Here is an 18,079-nt window from a genome sequence, read left to right as displayed (position 1 = left end):
TCTGGTGAAAAAAAACAAAGAACTCGTTTAAATACGTTGTAAAATGTGACATAGAGTTTATCTTCATAAAGACCATCAGGATTGGACACAGTTACACGTTCTGTTGGATTAATAACTGAGATTTTAACGTCTACCACAGTGGAAGGAACCACGTAAGCAGTGTTTGGCATAACGACGTTTAAAATAATGGCGTTATGTAACGGCGTTTGTTTTTCAGTAACGGGGTAATCTAACTAATTACTTTTTACGCCGTTACAACGCCGTTATCGTTACTGAACGTTAAAAGTGGTGCGTTACATGCATTGATTGAATAAACTGTTATCTGAAAGCAACCATGGCTTCTTACTCAGCTGTTGTGAGGAGGTGGGTTAAAAACAAGGTGAGCGATTATAATTGGCTTAGGCGGCGTCATGTTTCATAGTAGCCAATCAGAGCCAGTGTTTTAGGATTTATGCTGTAAAAGTTTGTAAATGTTTGGTATTTGTGGGTTTTTTGTTCTGAAAGCGTAGTGGCCTCTGTGATGAGAGTGGCTAAATTAGCTGTGATTTTGTGCTGTCTTTGGTGCTGAAACATGGCAGATTAGACAGCTGTCACTCAGAATGAGAGACGGATGCTCCGCAATGGGCAATTGTCCGTGCTTCTTTAACGCTGATTCATGATTCTTCTATTAAACATTTAGGTTAATTGGTTGTTTGTGTTCACGTGATATTATTGACTAGGGATGTAACGATTAATCGTAAGGCAGTTAAAAATCGATTCATAGGTATCACGATTGACATCGATACTTTGAAATTTGAATCGCAGTACTTTTTTTAAACAGCAGAGGGCGCTACATTTTTATCCCTTCTCTTGTCTAGCAGTGTACCGGCGGGCAGAATCTGCTACTACTTTGTTTCTGGCTGCCTTCTACTCTTACATGTTAATGTTACATGTTAATGAATGATTTATTGCCCCTTTAGCATTGAAAGAAGATCTGTAATATTACATGAATATCTGTAAAACTCACGTTTTTCTATAAGCTCTGTCAGCAAGCACATATCATCTCTTCTTCACTGCACAGAATATCTGCATGGCAACCGGCCACTAGGTTACCAGCGCCCTCTGCTGGTCCAAACAAATATCTGACGTAAATCAGTGCATTGACGGGTTTTTTTTTTTTTTTTTCTTTAAAGTCCAACGGTTAAGGCACAAAATACATTTTCAGGTGCACTTTTAAAAAGAAAAAGAACTATCATGCAGTTTTGTATTGTTTACTATAGAACCAGAATTTAAATTAATAAGCTTCTTCTTCATTTGTATTATTCCTTTATTTATTTCAAAATTTATTTTTAGTTAAATTGCATTGATTTGAATAGTTTATCAAGGGATTGTTTTGACAATAGAAAATAAAAGGAAGATAATACAGTATTTTCTAGTTTTTTTCCCAAATAAAAAAGGAATATTTTTCAGTCATCATTTGACTACATTCCCATTTTGTAAAATAAATCGTGAAAAAAATCGTATCGTGAACCCAGTATCGTGAATCGAATCGTATCGGGAGTTGAGTGAATCGTTACATCCCTATTATTGACCCATATAGTTTAAAAACGGCGCTTTAAAAAAGTATTCAGTTTTTTAATTTATTAAAGGAAGATTTGGATTCAAAGACTCACCAAATGTTGCAAAACATCTGTCCTCGGCTCCAAAGCACTGAACTTGAAACGAGCACTGAGTGGTTCCAGGGAGGCAAGCGTGACACTCCTGACCATTTAAAGGCAAAGGAGCAGGAGCTGAAAGAGACACACAACACATTTGTACATTAAGTACTCCAAGATTTCTATTAAGTGTTATTGGTAATCATCACATCTGTAGTTTGAGTTGCTCCACTTACCAGATGCAGGTCCAGAATTGCAATTATCTGAGTTGCAGCATTCAGCAGTTTGAGTCACTTGGATAATTCCCACATTGGCTGAAAATGTAAAGGAGCCTGTGGCTGGACACTGGGAGGACTGTGCACACCCTCTGAAGACTGTGAGTGGTGGAAGTCCATTAGCTTGAGCTGTAGATGTAGAGTGAAGATTGATTGTTACGTGCATTTACACATTGCACTGTTGTGATCATTGGTGACCCCTTCTCTTTTGTTTCAAGCAGGCTCTAATCAACTGGCTGCCGCAGCTCTCACCTATCCTTGTTAGGTGGCCTGCACTAAATAAGGGTTTGGGCAGCACACTTGGAGAAGAAGTCGGGTGAGAGCTGGTCAACCTGTGCTGCTGCTGCAACTTGGTGACTTTGTGATTGTTCGAGTGGAAACTCAAACTTGTTTTGATCTCGGTGTGGTGGTAAGATGTAGGGCCAGGTAAGACGATGTACCTCCTACGCTTTGCACACCTAGTAATCTAAATGTCCAGAAACATTAGTTTAGTAGTTGGTGCCATCCCATGTAAATTTTGGCCTCTCCTTTAGTTCGTCAGTAAGAATTGTTATTTATTCTTTTTCAATATTGCTTAGTGTTAGAGTTTGATAGGCCCTGGATTGTTTTTGTTGTTTCATTTATTTGGCACAAACTCCCAGCCCTCACCTTCCCCACTCGGGAAGTGTTTGGCTTCGTATGTGAGAATTAAATGAATCCAACAAAATTGACTCGTCTACTTGGCTTTATTTTGACTGTTTGTTGCTACTCAGGTGTCGTTTCAGCAGTTGGAGCATAACATTAATGAAGTCAAATTAAATCTTTAAAACATTATGGCATAAAGTATCTGTGGTTAAAATAGATGTAGTGCAGAGATGTTACCTACCTTGTGTGTAAATGGTAGCACACATGGAACCAGAGGGACATGTTACAGATGTCTGAATGGAACACAGGGGATCACTGGGATCTGCACAGCTCTGACACTGAAGAGCTGCAATATAGAGAAAAATGATCATTAGTAAAACAAAGAACATATGTCAATAGATAGACATAAGGTTACTTTTCTATCTCATAATAACATTAGGTGTACCTGGTGAGGTAACCTGTGGTGGAACAGTCGTTGTAACAGCAGGTGGGGAGAATGATGGGAACATATTACACAGACTTCCCTGACAGCAGATTGGACCGCTGACGACTTGAGAACTACCGTTACTGTACAGAACGTTACCCAGACTTGAGGCATCATTACACAAGTTTGAAGATGTGCAGCCGATAACTGGGGATGTTCCAGAAGGACTGGATACTGAGAATCAGAAAATTACAAGATACAATTAAGAGAAAACATGTTGATTTAATGCAAAATAATGTATGTAATAAGTTTTAGGTATAAAAAAAACATGAAAAAAAAAAATAACGGTAAGAGTTGGATTCAAAGGCTCACCGAATGCTGCAAAACAACTGTCCTCGACGCCTAAACACTGTATTTGAAATGAGCACCGAGTGGTTCCAGGAAGGCAAACATGACAGAGTTGACCATTCAAAGTCACAGGAGCAGGTGCTAAAACAGATGGTGGAAGTACAGTCAAATACTTCAGAACTGATATAACAGTTCAATGAAACTGAAAAAAAGCATTAGTTTTTACTCTGAATCACTGTGTGTTTCAACAAAAGTATGAAATGTCCTCAGTAAACATATAGATTGATTTAGACGTAATGTTCCACATTTTTGTGGATTTAATTTGGTGATTGACACTTACCAGATGCAGGTCCAGAATTGCAATTATCTGAGTTGCAGCATTCAGCAGTTTGAGTCACTTGGATAATTCCCACATTGGCTGAAAATGTAAAGGAGCCTGTTGCTGGACACTGGGAGGACTGTGCACACCCTCTGAAGACTGTGAGTGGTGGAAGTCCATTAGCTTGAGCTGTAGATGTAGAGTAAAGATTAATGAAGTCAAATAAATCCTTAAAACATTATAGCATAAAGTATCTGTGGTTAAAATAGATGTAGTGTAGAGATGTTACCTACCTTGTGTGTAAATGGTAGCACACATGGAACCAGAGGGACATGTTACAGATGTCTGAATGGAACACAGGGGATCACTGGGATCTGCACAGCTCTGACACTGAAGAGCTGCAATATAGAGAAAAATGATCATTAGTAAAACAAAGAACATATGTCAATAGAGAGACATAAGGTTACTTTTCTATGTCATAATAACATTAGGTGTACCTGGTGAGGTAACCTGTGGTGGAACAGTCGTTGTAACAGCAGGTGGGGAGAATGATGGGAACATATTACACAGACTTCCCTGACAGCAGATTGGACCGCTGACGACTTGAGAACTACCGTCACTGTACAGAACGTTACCCAGACTTGAGGCATCGTTACACAAGTTTGAAGATGTGCAGCCGATAACTGGGGATGTTCCAGAAGGACTGGATACTGAGAATCAGAAAATTACAAGATACAATTAAGAGAAAACATGTTGATTTAATGCAATATAATCAGAGCTTAATTTGGGCTGGATCCTACCGGAGCACAATCTGGCACCTCCCAGATTTTGACCGGCACTTATTTGATTGGATCCTGCCCCTGTTTTTTTTCTTGTTTTTCTTCAGCACCTCATTTGCTTTTAGGTATTTTGATTGCATTTTGAAGTATTATATTTGGATAGCTGTGTCTTTTATTGAGTTGAAATCACTGGAAATGTCATTCTACACACAAAATTAAATGAAAACTCAGCACGACTGAGAGTAAACAATGTCAAACCACGCCCCCACGCTACGTCTTAAGTGTGATTTTGCGCAAAAATTGTTTCTCTGTCACCTTGGAAGACAGTAGATAATGGCTAAAAGAAAGCAGTTTGATATAAAGAGTTTTTTAAAGTCAATAAGTAAAGCTAAGCCTGAGGTTCAGAAGTCCAAGCTTGTTTCTGTGGAAATCACAGAGGAGAGCAGCAGCACATGTAGCAACGATGCTAATGCCAGAGAACCAGACAGGACACAGGAGGAGAACTATCCAGGAGACATGAGAATACCTGTCAAGTATCCTGTTTTGGCCAGGAAACTCCCGTATTTTACCCCTCTTTCCCGCCATTCCCGTATTTTAATGTAATAATAATTAAAAGATGCCTCACTAAACTGAACGCCGTCACTAGCCTCACGAGAACTGCCACCTTAAGTGACCTGAGTGGCAGATCTCGCAAATTAGTGTCGACAGCGGCAACAAACCAGGAAACAACTCAGAACAGAGATGATAAATGAAGACGTTCTGGTGAAAAAAAACAAAGAACTCGTTTAAATACGTTGTAAAATGTGACATAGAGTTTATCTTCATAAAGACCATCAGGATTGGACACAGTTACACGTTCTGTTGGATTAATAACTGAGATTTTAACGTCTACCACAGTGGAAGAAACCGCGTAAGCAGTGTTTGGCATAACGACGTTTAAAATAATGGCGTTATGTAACGGCGTTTGTTTTTCAGTAACGGGGTAATCTAACGAATTACTTTTTACGCCGTTACAACGCCGTTATCATTACTGAACGTTAAAAGTGGTGCGTTACATGCATTGATTGAATAAACTGTTATCTGAAAGCAACCATGGCTTCTTACTCAGCTGTTGTGAGGAGGTGGGTTAAAAACAAGGTGAGCGATTATAATTGGCTTAGGCGGCGTCATGTTTCATAGTAGCCAATCAGAGCCAGTGTTTTAGGATTTATGCTGTAAAAGTTTGTAAATATTTGGTATTTGTGGGTTTTTTGTTCTGAAAGCGTAGTGGCCTCTGTGATGAGAGTGGCTAAATTAGCTGTGATTTTGTGCTGTCTTTGGTGCTGAAACATGGCAGATTAGACAGCTGTCACTCAGAATGAGAGACGGATGCTCCGCAACGGGCAATTGTCCGTGCTTCTTTAACGCTGATTCATGATTCTTCTATTAAACATTTAGGTTAATTGGTTGTTTGTGTTCACGTGATATTATTGACCCATATAGTTTAAAAACGGCGCTTTAAAAAAGTATTCAGTTTTTTAATTTATTAAAGGAAGATTTGGATTCAAAGACTCACCAAATGTTGCAAAACATCTGTCCTCGGCTCCAAAGCACTGAACTTGAAACGAGCACTGAGTGGTTCCAGGGAGGCAAGCGTGACACTCCTGACCATTTAAAGGCAAAGGAGCAGGAGCTGAAAAAGACCCACAACACATTTGTACATTAAGTACTCCAAGATTTCTATTAAGTGTTATTGGTAATCATCACATCTGTAGTTTGAGTTGCTCCACTTACCAGATGCAGGTCCAGAATTGCAATTATCTGAGTTGCAGCATTCAGCAGTTTGAGTCACTTGGATAATTCCCACATTGGCTGAAAATGTAAAGGAGCCTGTGGCTGGACACTGGGAGGACTGTGCACACCCTCTGAAGACTGTGAGTGGTGGAAGTCCATTAGCTTGAGCTGTAGATGTAGAGTAAAGATTAATGAAGTCATATAAATCCTTAAAACATTATAGCATAAAGTATCTGTGGTTAAAATAGATGTAGTGCAGAGATGTTACCTACCTTGTGTGTAAATGGTAGCACACATGGAACCAGAGGGACATGTTACAGATGTCTGAATGGAACACAGGGGATCACTGGGATCTGCACAGCTCTGACACTGAAGAGCTGTAGCTGGACAGAAAAGTAACCGGTATCTTAATCACAAAACAGTGAGTCATAGAAAGTACATTTTTAATTCTTCGACATAATTTACATTTTTTGGTCAAATTTTGTGATACTGAAAAGGAAGGTAAAAGCTCGGAGCAAACCAAACCATCTGAACATCATCTTTCTATGTCCCAGTAAACTTTCCAACATGAGCTCTCCCACTGATATCATCATTACTAATCCTGTCTATTCTGCTCAGTGAAAACCACCACATCCTCAACTCTGAACCTCCAGTTCAGTCTAGTCTGTCTCTACGTGCTGGTCTCCCATAGAGCATAGCTGTTCCTACTGCTGTCAGGTTGACTATCACAATACCCTAGCTGTACTCTTTTGTCACTGATCCCTTATGTCTGTCTTTTCCTTGCATTTTTTCACCTCTCATTCACTCCTTCCACAGATTTGGATGGTCCATTTTTAAACTCCTCTTGTGTTTCCTCACTGTCGTTACCCTTCACACATGTACTTTTGCTTCAACTGACCTTGGTTCCTCTCTTGTCTAATAAAAACCTCCACTTCTTCAGGTTCTTCTTATCCTGCCCTTACTGTCACTACAGATCCCTCTGACATTTTAAACCATCATAGTTTTGTATCCTGACCTCATCTGTTGGTCTGTCCTTGACTACTTCTGATGAGAAAACCTGCGTCACACTGACAGCAGTATCACCCTTTCTCTCCCAGCACCCTATCATTTGTTTCCTTCAAATCCTACAAAGACAAAACTTAGCTCCTGCCGACCTTTGCTGTACCTCTCCATCAACTTTCTCAATACAAATATTGTGCTATTATAGTGCTTTCTCCTAGCTTCAAGCTCTTGACACCTCTCTTAACCGAGCTTGGACAATGCTTTTCTACAGCTTCATGCTATGATTGATCCACTTGATTCCTCTGTAGTTAGTACAACTTTGTTCACTAAAGAGCTACTAGTTCACTACAGGAATGCTAAGAGTAAATGTTTTCTCTTCACTTAATTCACAGCTTTTTTTTAATTTATTTTTTTACTATGTACCTGCTGTTGTTGTAGGCACTGTTGGTGGTACTGCTGAGACACTGTTACACGAATCGCCAACACAACAGGATGGTCCGCTGCTGATGGGATGAGCTTGATCAAGATGCAGAAAAGTATTGAGGCTTGAAGGAGTATCACACACACTGGCAGAGATGCAACCCAGGAAGGGAGAAATGCCAGTTGAAGTCGTCACTTTAAACGGAAAAAGAAACCAAAGAACATCTTAAAGGAAATGTCTGATAAATATGAATGCTGTGTTTTAAAAATGAACTTATCCTGAAATAGTATTATGCAATCTTAGATAGGTGACCTTTAGAGTTGTTAATGTGACTGACAAAAATAGTGATATCTGCTTTTGTTTGTAAAATGTTGGAACAACAGAAGTAGCCTACTTATGCACCTAGCAGGACCTATAAATACATTTGTTGAAGATGCTTACATTCCTACAAATGTTATGTACAGGGACCACATTGTTTTGAATATTTTTTTTTATATATATATTTTGTGCATTTATATAGTTTACGGGCCATGGAGGAAGTTTGGACATAAACTTGTTTGGTTTATTAACTTTTCTGTTTATTCTGAGTGTGTCCTGGCTCCGCCTATAAATAGGCTGGCTGTCAGGTCATGCAGGCCCCTCTGACTGAGAACTGCCTGAGCTCCTTCTGACTCGCTTCTGACAGCCGTTCTCGTTGATGCTCCGCCTGGTTGTCAACTGTACCTGCTTCAGCGATCTGCCTCTCTCCATCTGACCTGGGGTTTGAGATATCCTTTGCTAAGCAGTGTTCTTTCATTTTGAACCATGTTTGGCCTGATGGGACCGGCTGTCTTGTTTTGGGTTAGTGTGGGTTTATTTGTTTAGTGGGGAGGGTTTTCTTTTGTTGATTGGGCACTGGCACCGGCTTCTACAGACCTATAGGGGTTAGGTCAGTGACGTTCCTTTTTGTCGGTCAACGTTTCGTTTGGACTTTGGTTTACTGTTTTTTTCGGACGGGGTGGATGAGGGATGTTGCCTGTTTTGTGTCTTTCAACAGGCTCTCCAACCAAAGAGTTAGAAATAAATAAACTTTTCTCTCTTCTGGCCTCTCATGTCCTCTGATAAATATGTTTAACAGCTCTGTTTTGAGTTGTAACACAATGTTAGGCGAAGAATTACCGTTTGCTGTGAAGCACCTGTCCTCATCTCCTCTGCAGCGTACTCTATTTGAGCAGGAGTTTGTACCAGGAATACAGATGAAACACTGCAGACTGTTTGTTGGCTGTGAAGGAGGAACTAAAATAGAAAAAACAACATTATGTTTCATTAATAGACTTAGTTTCCCTCACTATGAAGTAGAGCAACTCAGTATTTAACTTGTTTAACCATCGGTACTCACCAGGCAGAGTTGCTGAATTGCAGGAACTGGTGTCACAACACTGAACAGATGCAGTTGAAGCATAAGATATTCCATTGACTGAGTAGGTGGTAGAGCCTGTTGCTGGACATTGGGATGACGAGGCACATCCTTTGTTGATCCTAACAGCTGGGAATCCAGGAGAAATCACTGAAGAAAAAAAACCCAACAGTTTTATGCATTGTTTAAACGCATATGATCACAGCATGTTCTTTTTAATGTAAAGTATTTGGTGACGTGAGGAATGGAATACCTCTTGTTGAAGATGTGACACACATGCTCCCAACAGGACATGTCACAGTTACCTCAGATGAACACAGGAGATCACTGGGATCTGCACAGCTCTGACACTGAAGAGCTGTAGCTGGACAGAAAAGTAACCGGTATCTTAATCACAAAACAGTGAGTCATAGAAAGTACATTTTTAATTCTTCGACATAATTTACATTTTTTGGTCAAATTTTGTGATACTGAAAAGAAAGGCAAAAGCTCGGAGCAAACCAAACCATCTGAACATCATCTTTCTATGTCCCAGTAAACTTTCCAACATGAGCTCTCCCACTGATATCATCATTACTAATCCTGTCTATTCTGCTCAGTGAAAACCACCACATCCTCAACTCTGAACCTCCAGTTCAGTCTAGTCGGTCTCTACGTGCTGGTCTCCCATAGAGCATAGCTGTTCCTACTGCTGTCAGGTTGACTATCACAATACCCTAGCTGTACTCTTTTGTCACTGATCCCTTATGTCTGTCTTTTCCTTGCATTTTTTCACCTCTCATTCACTCCTTCCACAGATTTGGATGGTCCATTTTTAAACTCCTCTTGTGTTTCCTCACTGTCGTTACCCTTCACACATGTACTTTTGCTTCAACTCACCTTGGTTCCTCTCTTGTCTAATAAAAACCTCCACTTCTTCAGGTTCTTCTTATCATGCCCTTACTGTCACTACAGATCCCTCTGACATTTTAAACCATCATAGTTTTGTATCCTGACCTCATCTGTTGGTCTGTCCTTGACTACTTCTGATGAGAAAACCTGCGTCACACTGACAGCAGTATCACCCTTTCTCTCCCAGCACCCTATCATTTGTTTCCTCCAAATCCTACAAAGACAAAACTTAGCTTCTGCCGACCTTTGCTGTACCTCTCCATCAACTTTCTCAATACAAATATTGTGCTATTATAGTGCTTTCTCCTAGCTTCAAGCTCTTGACACCTCTCTTAACCGAGCTTGGACAATGCTTTTCTACAGCTTCATGCTATGATTGATCCACTTGATTCCTCTGTAGTTAGTACAACTTTGTTCACTAAAGAGCTACTAGTTCACTAGAGGAATGCTAAGAGTAAATGTTTTCTCTTCACTTAATTCACAGCTTTTTTTTTATTTATTTTTTTACTATGTACCTGCTGTTGTTGTAGGCACTGTTGGTGGTACTGCTGAGACACTGTTACACGAATCGCCAACACAACAGGATGGTCCGCTGCTGATGGGATGAGCTTGATCAAGATGCAGAAAAGTATTGAGGCTTGAAGGAGTATCACACGCACTGGCAGAGATGCAACCCAGGAAGGGAGATATGCCAGTTGAAGTCGTCACTTTAAACGGAAAAAGAAACCAAAGAACATCTTAAAGGAAATGTCTGATAAATATGAATGCTGTGTTTTAAAAATGAACTTATCCTGAAATAGTATTATGCAATCTTAGATAGGTGACCTTTAGAGCTGTTAATGTGACTGACAAAAATAGTGATATCTGCTTTTGTTTGTAAAATGTTGGAACAACAGAAGTAGCCTACTTATGCACCTAGCAGGACCTATAAATACATTTGTTGAAGATGCTTAAATTCATACAAATGTTATGTACGGGGACCACATTGTTTTGAATATTTTTTTTTATATATATATTTTGTGCATTTATATAGTTTACGGGCCATGGAGGAAGTTTGGACATAAACTTGTTTGGTTTATTAACTTTTCTGTTTATTCTGAGTGTGTCCTGGCTCCGCCTATAAATAGGCTGGCTGTCAGGTCATGCAGGCCCCTCTGACTGAGAACTGCCTGAGCTCCTTCTGACTCGCTTCTGACAGCCGTTCTCGTTGATGCTCTGCCTGGTTGTCAACTGTACCTGCTTCAACGATCTGCCTCTCTCCATCTGACCTGGGGTTTGAGATATCCTTTGCTAAGCAGTGTTCTTTCATTTTGAACCATGTTTGGCCTGATGGGACCGGCTGTCTTGTTTTGGGTTAGTGTGGGTTTATTTGTTTAGTGGGGAGGGTTTTCTTTTGTTGATTGGGCACTGGCACCGGCTTCTACAGACCTATAGGGGTTAGGTCAGTGACGTTCCTTTTTGTCGGTCAACGTTTCGTTTGGACTTTGGTTTACTGTTTTTTTCGGACGGGGTGGATGAGGGATGTTGCCTGTTTTGTGTCTTTCAACAGGCTCTCCAACCAAAGAGTTAGAAATAAATAAACTTTTCTCTCTTCTGGCCTCTCATGTCCTCTGATAAATATGTTTAACAGCTCTGTTTTGAGTTGTAACACAATGTTAGGCGAAGAATTACCGTTTGCTGTGAAGCACCTGTCCTCATCTCCTCTGCAGCGTACTCTATTTGAGCAGGAGTTTGTACCAGGAATACAGATGAAACACTGCAGACTGTTTGTTGGCTGTGAAGGAGGAACTAAAATAGAAAAAACAACATGATGTTTCATTAATAGACTTAGTTTCCCTCACTATGAAGTAGAGCAACTCAGTATTTAACTTGTTTAACCATCGGTACTCACCAGGCAGAGTTGCTGAATTGCAGGAACTGGTGTCACAACACTGAACAGATGCAGTTGAAGCATAAGATATTCCATTGACTGAGTAGGTGGTAGAGCCTGTTGCTGGACATTGGGATGACGAGGCACATCCTTTGTTGATCCTAACAGCTGGGAATCCAGGAGAAATCACTGAAGAAAAAAAACCCAACCGTTTTATGCATTGTTTAAACGCATATGATCACAGCATGTTCTTTTTAATGTGAAGTATTTGGTGACGTGAGGAATGGAATACCTCTTGTTGAAGATGTGACACACATGCTCCCAACAGGACATGTCACAGTTACCTCAGATGAACACAGGGGATCACTGGGATCTGCACAGCTCTGACACTGAAGTGCTGTGAATGAGTGAGCGGAAAGAAAACGTTCATCACAAGGACGACCATTTAATACACAAACACTCAACTGTAATCAGTATAGCAAAACACCTTTTTAAATAACAGATTTTTCAATCGAGGAGTGTTTGCGTTCGAAAAAAAAAAAAACATGTTTGAACAAAAGAAGCTGATTGTGCAGGCTTCATTGTTTGATGTAACATCTGCTTTAATGAGAACTAATTTAACCAATTTCAGGTTGGACATCTAAACCTGCCAATATCTAACCTATGAAAGCAAGAATAAATATTCTAACAATAGTTGACTTAAATTAGTAGCCTGGCAATTCTTTAAGAGTTTGGGCTCGGTTAGGGTTCGTTTTTTAAATGTTTTAAGTCATTCCTAGTTCAGTAGACAACATTGATCCATAAAAACGGATGAGGGAGGTACCGGTAATCAGTATTTCAGCATGTGCCCTGAAGAGGAAGATGAGAGACATTAGAACCAACAATGCAGATGACCTGAAGGCTGCTATCAAAGCAACATGGGCTTCCCTTGCAAACTTTTCAGAAGCACAACATTCTTGTTTAAAATGAGGTGACCATGGCTCAGTGGTAGAGTGGGTTGTATAATAACCAAATCCATCCAATCTATCCAAGTCATTGTGTCTTTGGGCAAGGCACTTTACCCACATTGCCTAGTATGAATGTGATGTGTGAGTCGGTGTTGGTGGTGGGAGGGGCCAATGGTTCACTACTGCAGCCTTGCTTCTATCAGTCTGCCCCAGGGCAGCTGTAGCTACAATAGTAGCTTTCCACCACTATGTGTGGAGTGAAAGAATAGTGCACATCAATGTAAAAAAGTGCTATAGCAAATCCAGTGCATCATTATTTTTAATAATAAAATATTATTTTTTTATTGATCAAATGTAATATTCAGATTTTCTGAGACATTGCATTTTTGGGTTTCATTATCTCAAAGCCATAATCATCAAAATTCATCAAAAAGGCTTTAAATGATTCACTCTGTGTGTATATCATATATGGGTTTCACTTTCTGAAATGAGTAAGATGTACCTGTATTCTAAAATTGACTGTGTACACTGTGGCCTTCAGTCTATAAAATTAATTTGCAGAAGTGTGCTACCATTACCGGACGGTCCTGTCAGAGGGAAAACGTTGCATAAGTTTCCATCACAGCAAGTTGGGGTGCCATTGATGGGATATGTGTCAATCATCTGTAGTAGAGTTCCAAGGCCTGCAGCATCATCACACACATTTGAAGAAGTGCAGCCCAGGAGTGTAGACGAGCCGGAAGGACTGTTGGCTGTGCAAAAATATAAAACAAGTTATAAAAACATTATACTGACACTTATTACAGTAGCTGCTTTCTCCACTCCAAGTTGCAAATGCTAAAAAATTATCAAATAGCTTAAAAAAGGTTATCGTTATTGACTTGCTGAGTTCTACTTCTGCGATCAGACGGTAAGTTCTCCCCTCATATCAAGGTTAACTTTCCAGTATTGAGGTAGATATAAGCAACAGTTCTTTGGAAACTACTGTATATAGTGTCAACATTAAAGTATTATGAAAAAATCCCATTATTATGGTTTTGCTACAGTGATATACATTCCTTTAGCCTCATTCAGAAGGTCAACGTTGAAAAAGTTCTGTTTCCTCCCTCCTGTTATTCCACATTTTGTAAAAAGTCAGCTCCAAACAGGCCAGTTGGATTTTTCTTGCATTGTGACGTCACATGGTGAGAATCTCCTCCTCCTGACAATATTGGTTCCTCCTACCCTATAAGAATGTGAGCTCCTCCCTCTCAAACTATCTCACTGCTAAAACACACACTGCGGTTTAATATAGAATATATATTATCCTTTATTGTCATATATGTAAAGCTACATACATGCAATGTTTTCGCTGCATTTAACCCCTCCCTGAGGAGCAGTGGCCAGCCACGGTGTAGCACACAGTTACAATCAGTTCCATTTTTAATACCCGTCATTTCGCCTCGTATCTCCTTTGAGATGATCTGATGTGTTTGTGACCCAATGTGACGCAGCGGTTGGACAAAACAGTGGACTGTCACCTTGATTGGACTATTCCTGTAATCAGTAGAGGAGATGATGACAAGAAAGCAACTTAACTTTTAACACTCACCGTGGAGCAGCGTTTGTTGGACTCACAATCACAATAGCCTCTTAAATAGCCATGTGTTTTACTGTAATATGCAGTTTTTTGGCTGAACACAATAAGAGTGTGTGGATAGCAAAAAAAATTGCTGTGGCAATAAAGCAGTTGTGTGGAGTCAGCGTCTATAGACACGTCCACTCATGCACATGCATGAAGGCCCCAAAACAGCCCGTTTTTAGAAGCGTCAATAAATTGACTTTTCAGAGACTAAATCTCTGAAAAACAGGTGAGTTTGGGAGAATAAACCTCAAATACTATGTTTTTGGGGTTCTTAGACCAAATGGAGAGGAATGAAAAAAAGCATCATACTGGACCTTTAAGTCATATTTTTGTGGCATTTTACGAAATACTGGATTTGATTAATCATTATCTAAGTATAGTAGTTTAGATTAGTCAAATGTGCCCTTTCAAAGGTTCTTCATGTCTACTTGCAAAATTAGAGAATTAAAGGTCAAAACCAAATGCAATTCCCAAACTTAAATGGACACATTTCTCCTAAAATCAAAATAACTATTTTCCCCCCATGTAAAGCATGAAAAGACTCACCTGTTGCTTGGAAGCATCTGGACTCGTCTCCTCTGCAGCGTATTTTAAACGTGCAAATTGTTGTGCCAGGAATACAAATGTGACACTGTCGACCGTTAACAGGCAGAGAGGCAGGCACTGAAAGGACAGAGATCACACATTAATGAAAGGACTTATGGAAACTTCTACACTTGTATCTTTAGCACAAAATAAGTCTAAAGACTTAGACAAGAATATATTAAGTAAGTAAGTTATGTTTATTTCTATAGCACCTCTCACAGACAGAGGTCACAAAGTGCTTTACATATCCGCTCATTCACATTCACACACCAATGGGACAGAGCTGCCATGCAAGGCGCTATCGTCAACCAGTGGGAGCAATTTGGGGTTCAGTGTCTTGCCCAAGAAAACTTCGACACATAGACCGGTGTAGATTGGAATCGAACTCCCAACCTCTCGATCAGAGGACGACTCTTCTACCACCTGAGCACTTAAAAAGTGCATAAAGTATGTAAAATAAAATATACTGTACAAAGTGGTAGGAGATAATCAGTGTGTATTTAGTAGTCTTTTCATTTTCTCTTTTGGGGTTAGAATGGTTCACTCAAACTCACCACTTAAACTTATGGAGTTGCAGTTACTTGTGTCGCAGCACTCCACCAATCCCAGGGCGCTATAGGACCCCCCGTTTAGTGAATACGTCTGGGAACCAGTGGCAGGACACTGAGATGATGTTGCACACCCTTTGTAAATGTGAACAGACTGGACTCTGTTTGTATTGACTGGGGCATAGAAAAGATACATGATAAGTTACATTTGTAGGAAGAAACAGACAGCATGAGATGATTGAGAAAGGAAGAGACAAATCAGACCTCTCACGTAGGATGTGACACACATTGTCTCGGAGGAGCATCTCTCTGACAACTCGTTTGAACAAAGGGGGTCACTGGGATCTGCACAGCTTTGACAAAAAAGTTCTAAAACACACAAAAATGACAGTTTAATATTGTAATAAATACACAAGCTACTTGACTGTTCTTCCTTATTTGCAACGTAAACAATCATTGAAAGTGTTGACATTAATGAAGAGACTAGTTTCATCTCACCATTGGGCGTTGTCGTGGTTGCTGGCTCACATGTTGGGCTACTGAGGCTTCCTTCCAGATAATCCTTCAATGGCAATGCATTTAGTTTTTCCGTCGATGCACACAAGTTTGCAGATCCACAGCCATTGATGGCTGGAATTGAAAATTCTTTTTAGTCGCTTTTTTTATTTAGCATTGTAATTTTATTGTCATGTACATTTTGTTTGTTATGCTGAATTCTCAGTGTGTCCCAATGAAAAATATTAAAAAATGCATTGACTGCAAACTCACTTGTTGTACTAAAGCACACATTCTCATCTCCTGTACAGTCCACTGACGATTTGCATGTTGGAGTTTCTGGTTGACAACCAAGGCATTTGAAGCCATTTGATGGCTGAGAAGCAATGGCTGAAATATAAAGGACACTTTCTTTCAGTTACACAAACAAGGAAGCTTATTATCAAATCAAAAATCCAACTAAACGTGACTTACCAGGCAGACTTTGTCCATTACAAGCATTAGAGCCACAGCACCTGACATTGGCTTGTATTTGTTTGCCCCCCAGGTTGATTGAGAACTGCTCAATGTCTGCAGTTGGGCACGTTTCCGTTGATGCACAGTTTCTGTAGAGTCGCAAAGTTTCATTTCCAGGTGAACCGGCTGTAGGGACAATCTAGGGTCAGTTGTTTATCGAAGAGATGCTTGTATGTATGTCATCAATTAATTCTTTACCTTGAATGGATGCCGTTAAACACATCGTCTGCACAGGACACAAACGCAATCTTTGACCGGCGCACAGCGGATCATTTGGGTCGATGCATTGGTAGCACAAGATGGCTTTCGCTGTGCGTAAGAAAACAATGAAAAATCAATAAATAGTTATGTAAATAACTATTTATAAACAAGTTATATTATTGTTAACGACAGGACAAATAAACCATGTATACTCCTGTATACATGGTTTATTTGTTTATTATACACCTGTATACTGCATTATGTACAGAGACAATTTACTTTTGCATGAAATTCTCATTAAACACATTGGAAATGTCCTTAAACCCTAAAGTAGCAAACTTCCAATTTAGCGCATGAGAGTTGAGAATTAGCAAAGCTACCACCACATGTTTGTGTGAGTATATCTTAACCTGCTTAAAAAATAGCAAGGTGATTTATTAGTAGATTATATAATATAGAATGTTTGTTTCTCAGTCTCCCTTTGAGCTGTTTGGAAAAGTGAAAAACAAAGTAAAGTTGATTTTTAAGAGCCTTCTTTTCTTTTTTTTAAGAGGAAGCTGATTTTTTTTTTGTGTACCTACAAAATGTTTATTATGAGCGTAAATGAAATTACCTGTGGTGCAGAGCGCCCCGAAGAGCGTCAGAAAGAGCATCAGCTTCATCCTGAAGCTTCTGATTGACTTTAACACACTACAAAGTTATCTTATTCGAAACATGACACTTTATATACCCAACATTTTATGTGATTTGTCTAAATTATTGGGTGTAATCCCATTTTACATCAGGGCCTTTTCGCCACTCCTCATAGTTTAGGTGGGAACACAATGACCACTCATTAAAACACACCTTGCTTATTTTCTGAAACTGTGGCCAATTAAAGACATTAAACACAAACTTTTGTTGGTCATCATTGGTGGACAACCTGGTTACAAACAATCCTCAACGTGACTGTGCACTATAATAATAGCAATAATTAAACTAGCAGTGCTACATGATGTGCCCTCCCTTGTGATTGTTAAAAAACAGGCAATAATGAGCAGCTTGAAGGTAAAATTCCTGCAAACAGTTTCAATCATTTCAAGTTAGCTTTATGTTTTCACACTATTTACAAAAGCTTCTTTTTTCATAATTTTCCTTTAATAGGTTTTCACAGGAGATCATCTGAGGTGTGACTCCTCCCACCCCGGTCATAAACTGTTTGAATCTCTGGATCAGGACCAGAACCTCCAGACACAAAAACAGCTTCTTTCCCTCTGCCACCATCCACATGAACACACATCCAGTCTCCCACTGAACCCCCCACCACCACCTCCATGATGACATTATCTGCTGCACTATATATATATATATATATATATATCCTATTTATCCTTTATTCTTTATCTATCCTTTATTTATCTCTCATCT

General features: G+C 39.6%; 1 protein-coding gene across 1 annotated transcript in view; it reads right to left on the bottom strand.

Annotated features, from left to right (window-relative positions):
- Positions 1–17,364, bottom strand: part of LOC114461628 (mucin-17-like) — a 35,497-nt gene extending 18,133 nt beyond the window's left edge. The window contains exons 1-28 of the mRNA XM_028443861.1: positions 17,286–17,364; positions 16,670–16,780; positions 16,430–16,597; positions 16,229–16,345; positions 15,959–16,090; positions 15,725–15,829; positions 15,467–15,634; positions 14,874–14,990; positions 13,282–13,455; positions 12,049–12,153; positions 11,778–11,945; positions 11,558–11,674; positions 10,402–10,593; positions 9,249–9,359; positions 8,978–9,145; positions 8,758–8,874; positions 7,602–7,793; positions 6,449–6,559; positions 6,177–6,344; positions 5,959–6,075; positions 4,122–4,334; positions 3,918–4,022; positions 3,646–3,813; positions 3,330–3,446; positions 2,979–3,191; positions 2,775–2,879; positions 1,871–2,038; positions 1,653–1,769 (exon numbers count right to left, since the gene is read on the bottom strand). Of these exons, the coding sequence (XP_028299662.1) occupies positions 1,653–1,769; positions 1,871–2,038; positions 2,775–2,879; positions 2,979–3,191; positions 3,330–3,446; positions 3,646–3,813; positions 3,918–4,022; positions 4,122–4,334; positions 5,959–6,075; positions 6,177–6,344; positions 6,449–6,559; positions 7,602–7,793; positions 8,758–8,874; positions 8,978–9,145; positions 9,249–9,359; positions 10,402–10,593; positions 11,558–11,674; positions 11,778–11,945; positions 12,049–12,153; positions 13,282–13,455; positions 14,874–14,990; positions 15,467–15,634; positions 15,725–15,829; positions 15,959–16,090; positions 16,229–16,345; positions 16,430–16,597; positions 16,670–16,780; positions 17,286–17,334 (3,913 nt within the window). The 5' untranslated portion in view covers positions 17,335–17,364. The remainder of the gene's footprint in view (positions 1–1,652; positions 1,770–1,870; positions 2,039–2,774; positions 2,880–2,978; positions 3,192–3,329; positions 3,447–3,645; positions 3,814–3,917; positions 4,023–4,121; positions 4,335–5,958; positions 6,076–6,176; positions 6,345–6,448; positions 6,560–7,601; positions 7,794–8,757; positions 8,875–8,977; positions 9,146–9,248; positions 9,360–10,401; positions 10,594–11,557; positions 11,675–11,777; positions 11,946–12,048; positions 12,154–13,281; positions 13,456–14,873; positions 14,991–15,466; positions 15,635–15,724; positions 15,830–15,958; positions 16,091–16,228; positions 16,346–16,429; positions 16,598–16,669; positions 16,781–17,285) is intronic.
- Between the last annotated feature and the right edge of the window lie 715 nt (positions 17,365–18,079).

This window comes from Gouania willdenowi, chromosome 4, assembly GCF_900634775.1.
Source record: "Gouania willdenowi chromosome 4, fGouWil2.1, whole genome shotgun sequence".
NCBI classification, from domain to species: domain Eukaryota; kingdom Metazoa; phylum Chordata; class Actinopteri; order Blenniiformes; family Gobiesocidae; genus Gouania; species Gouania willdenowi.
Note: the sequence above shows the minus strand (reverse complement) of the source record. Positions and strands in the feature narration are given on the sequence as shown.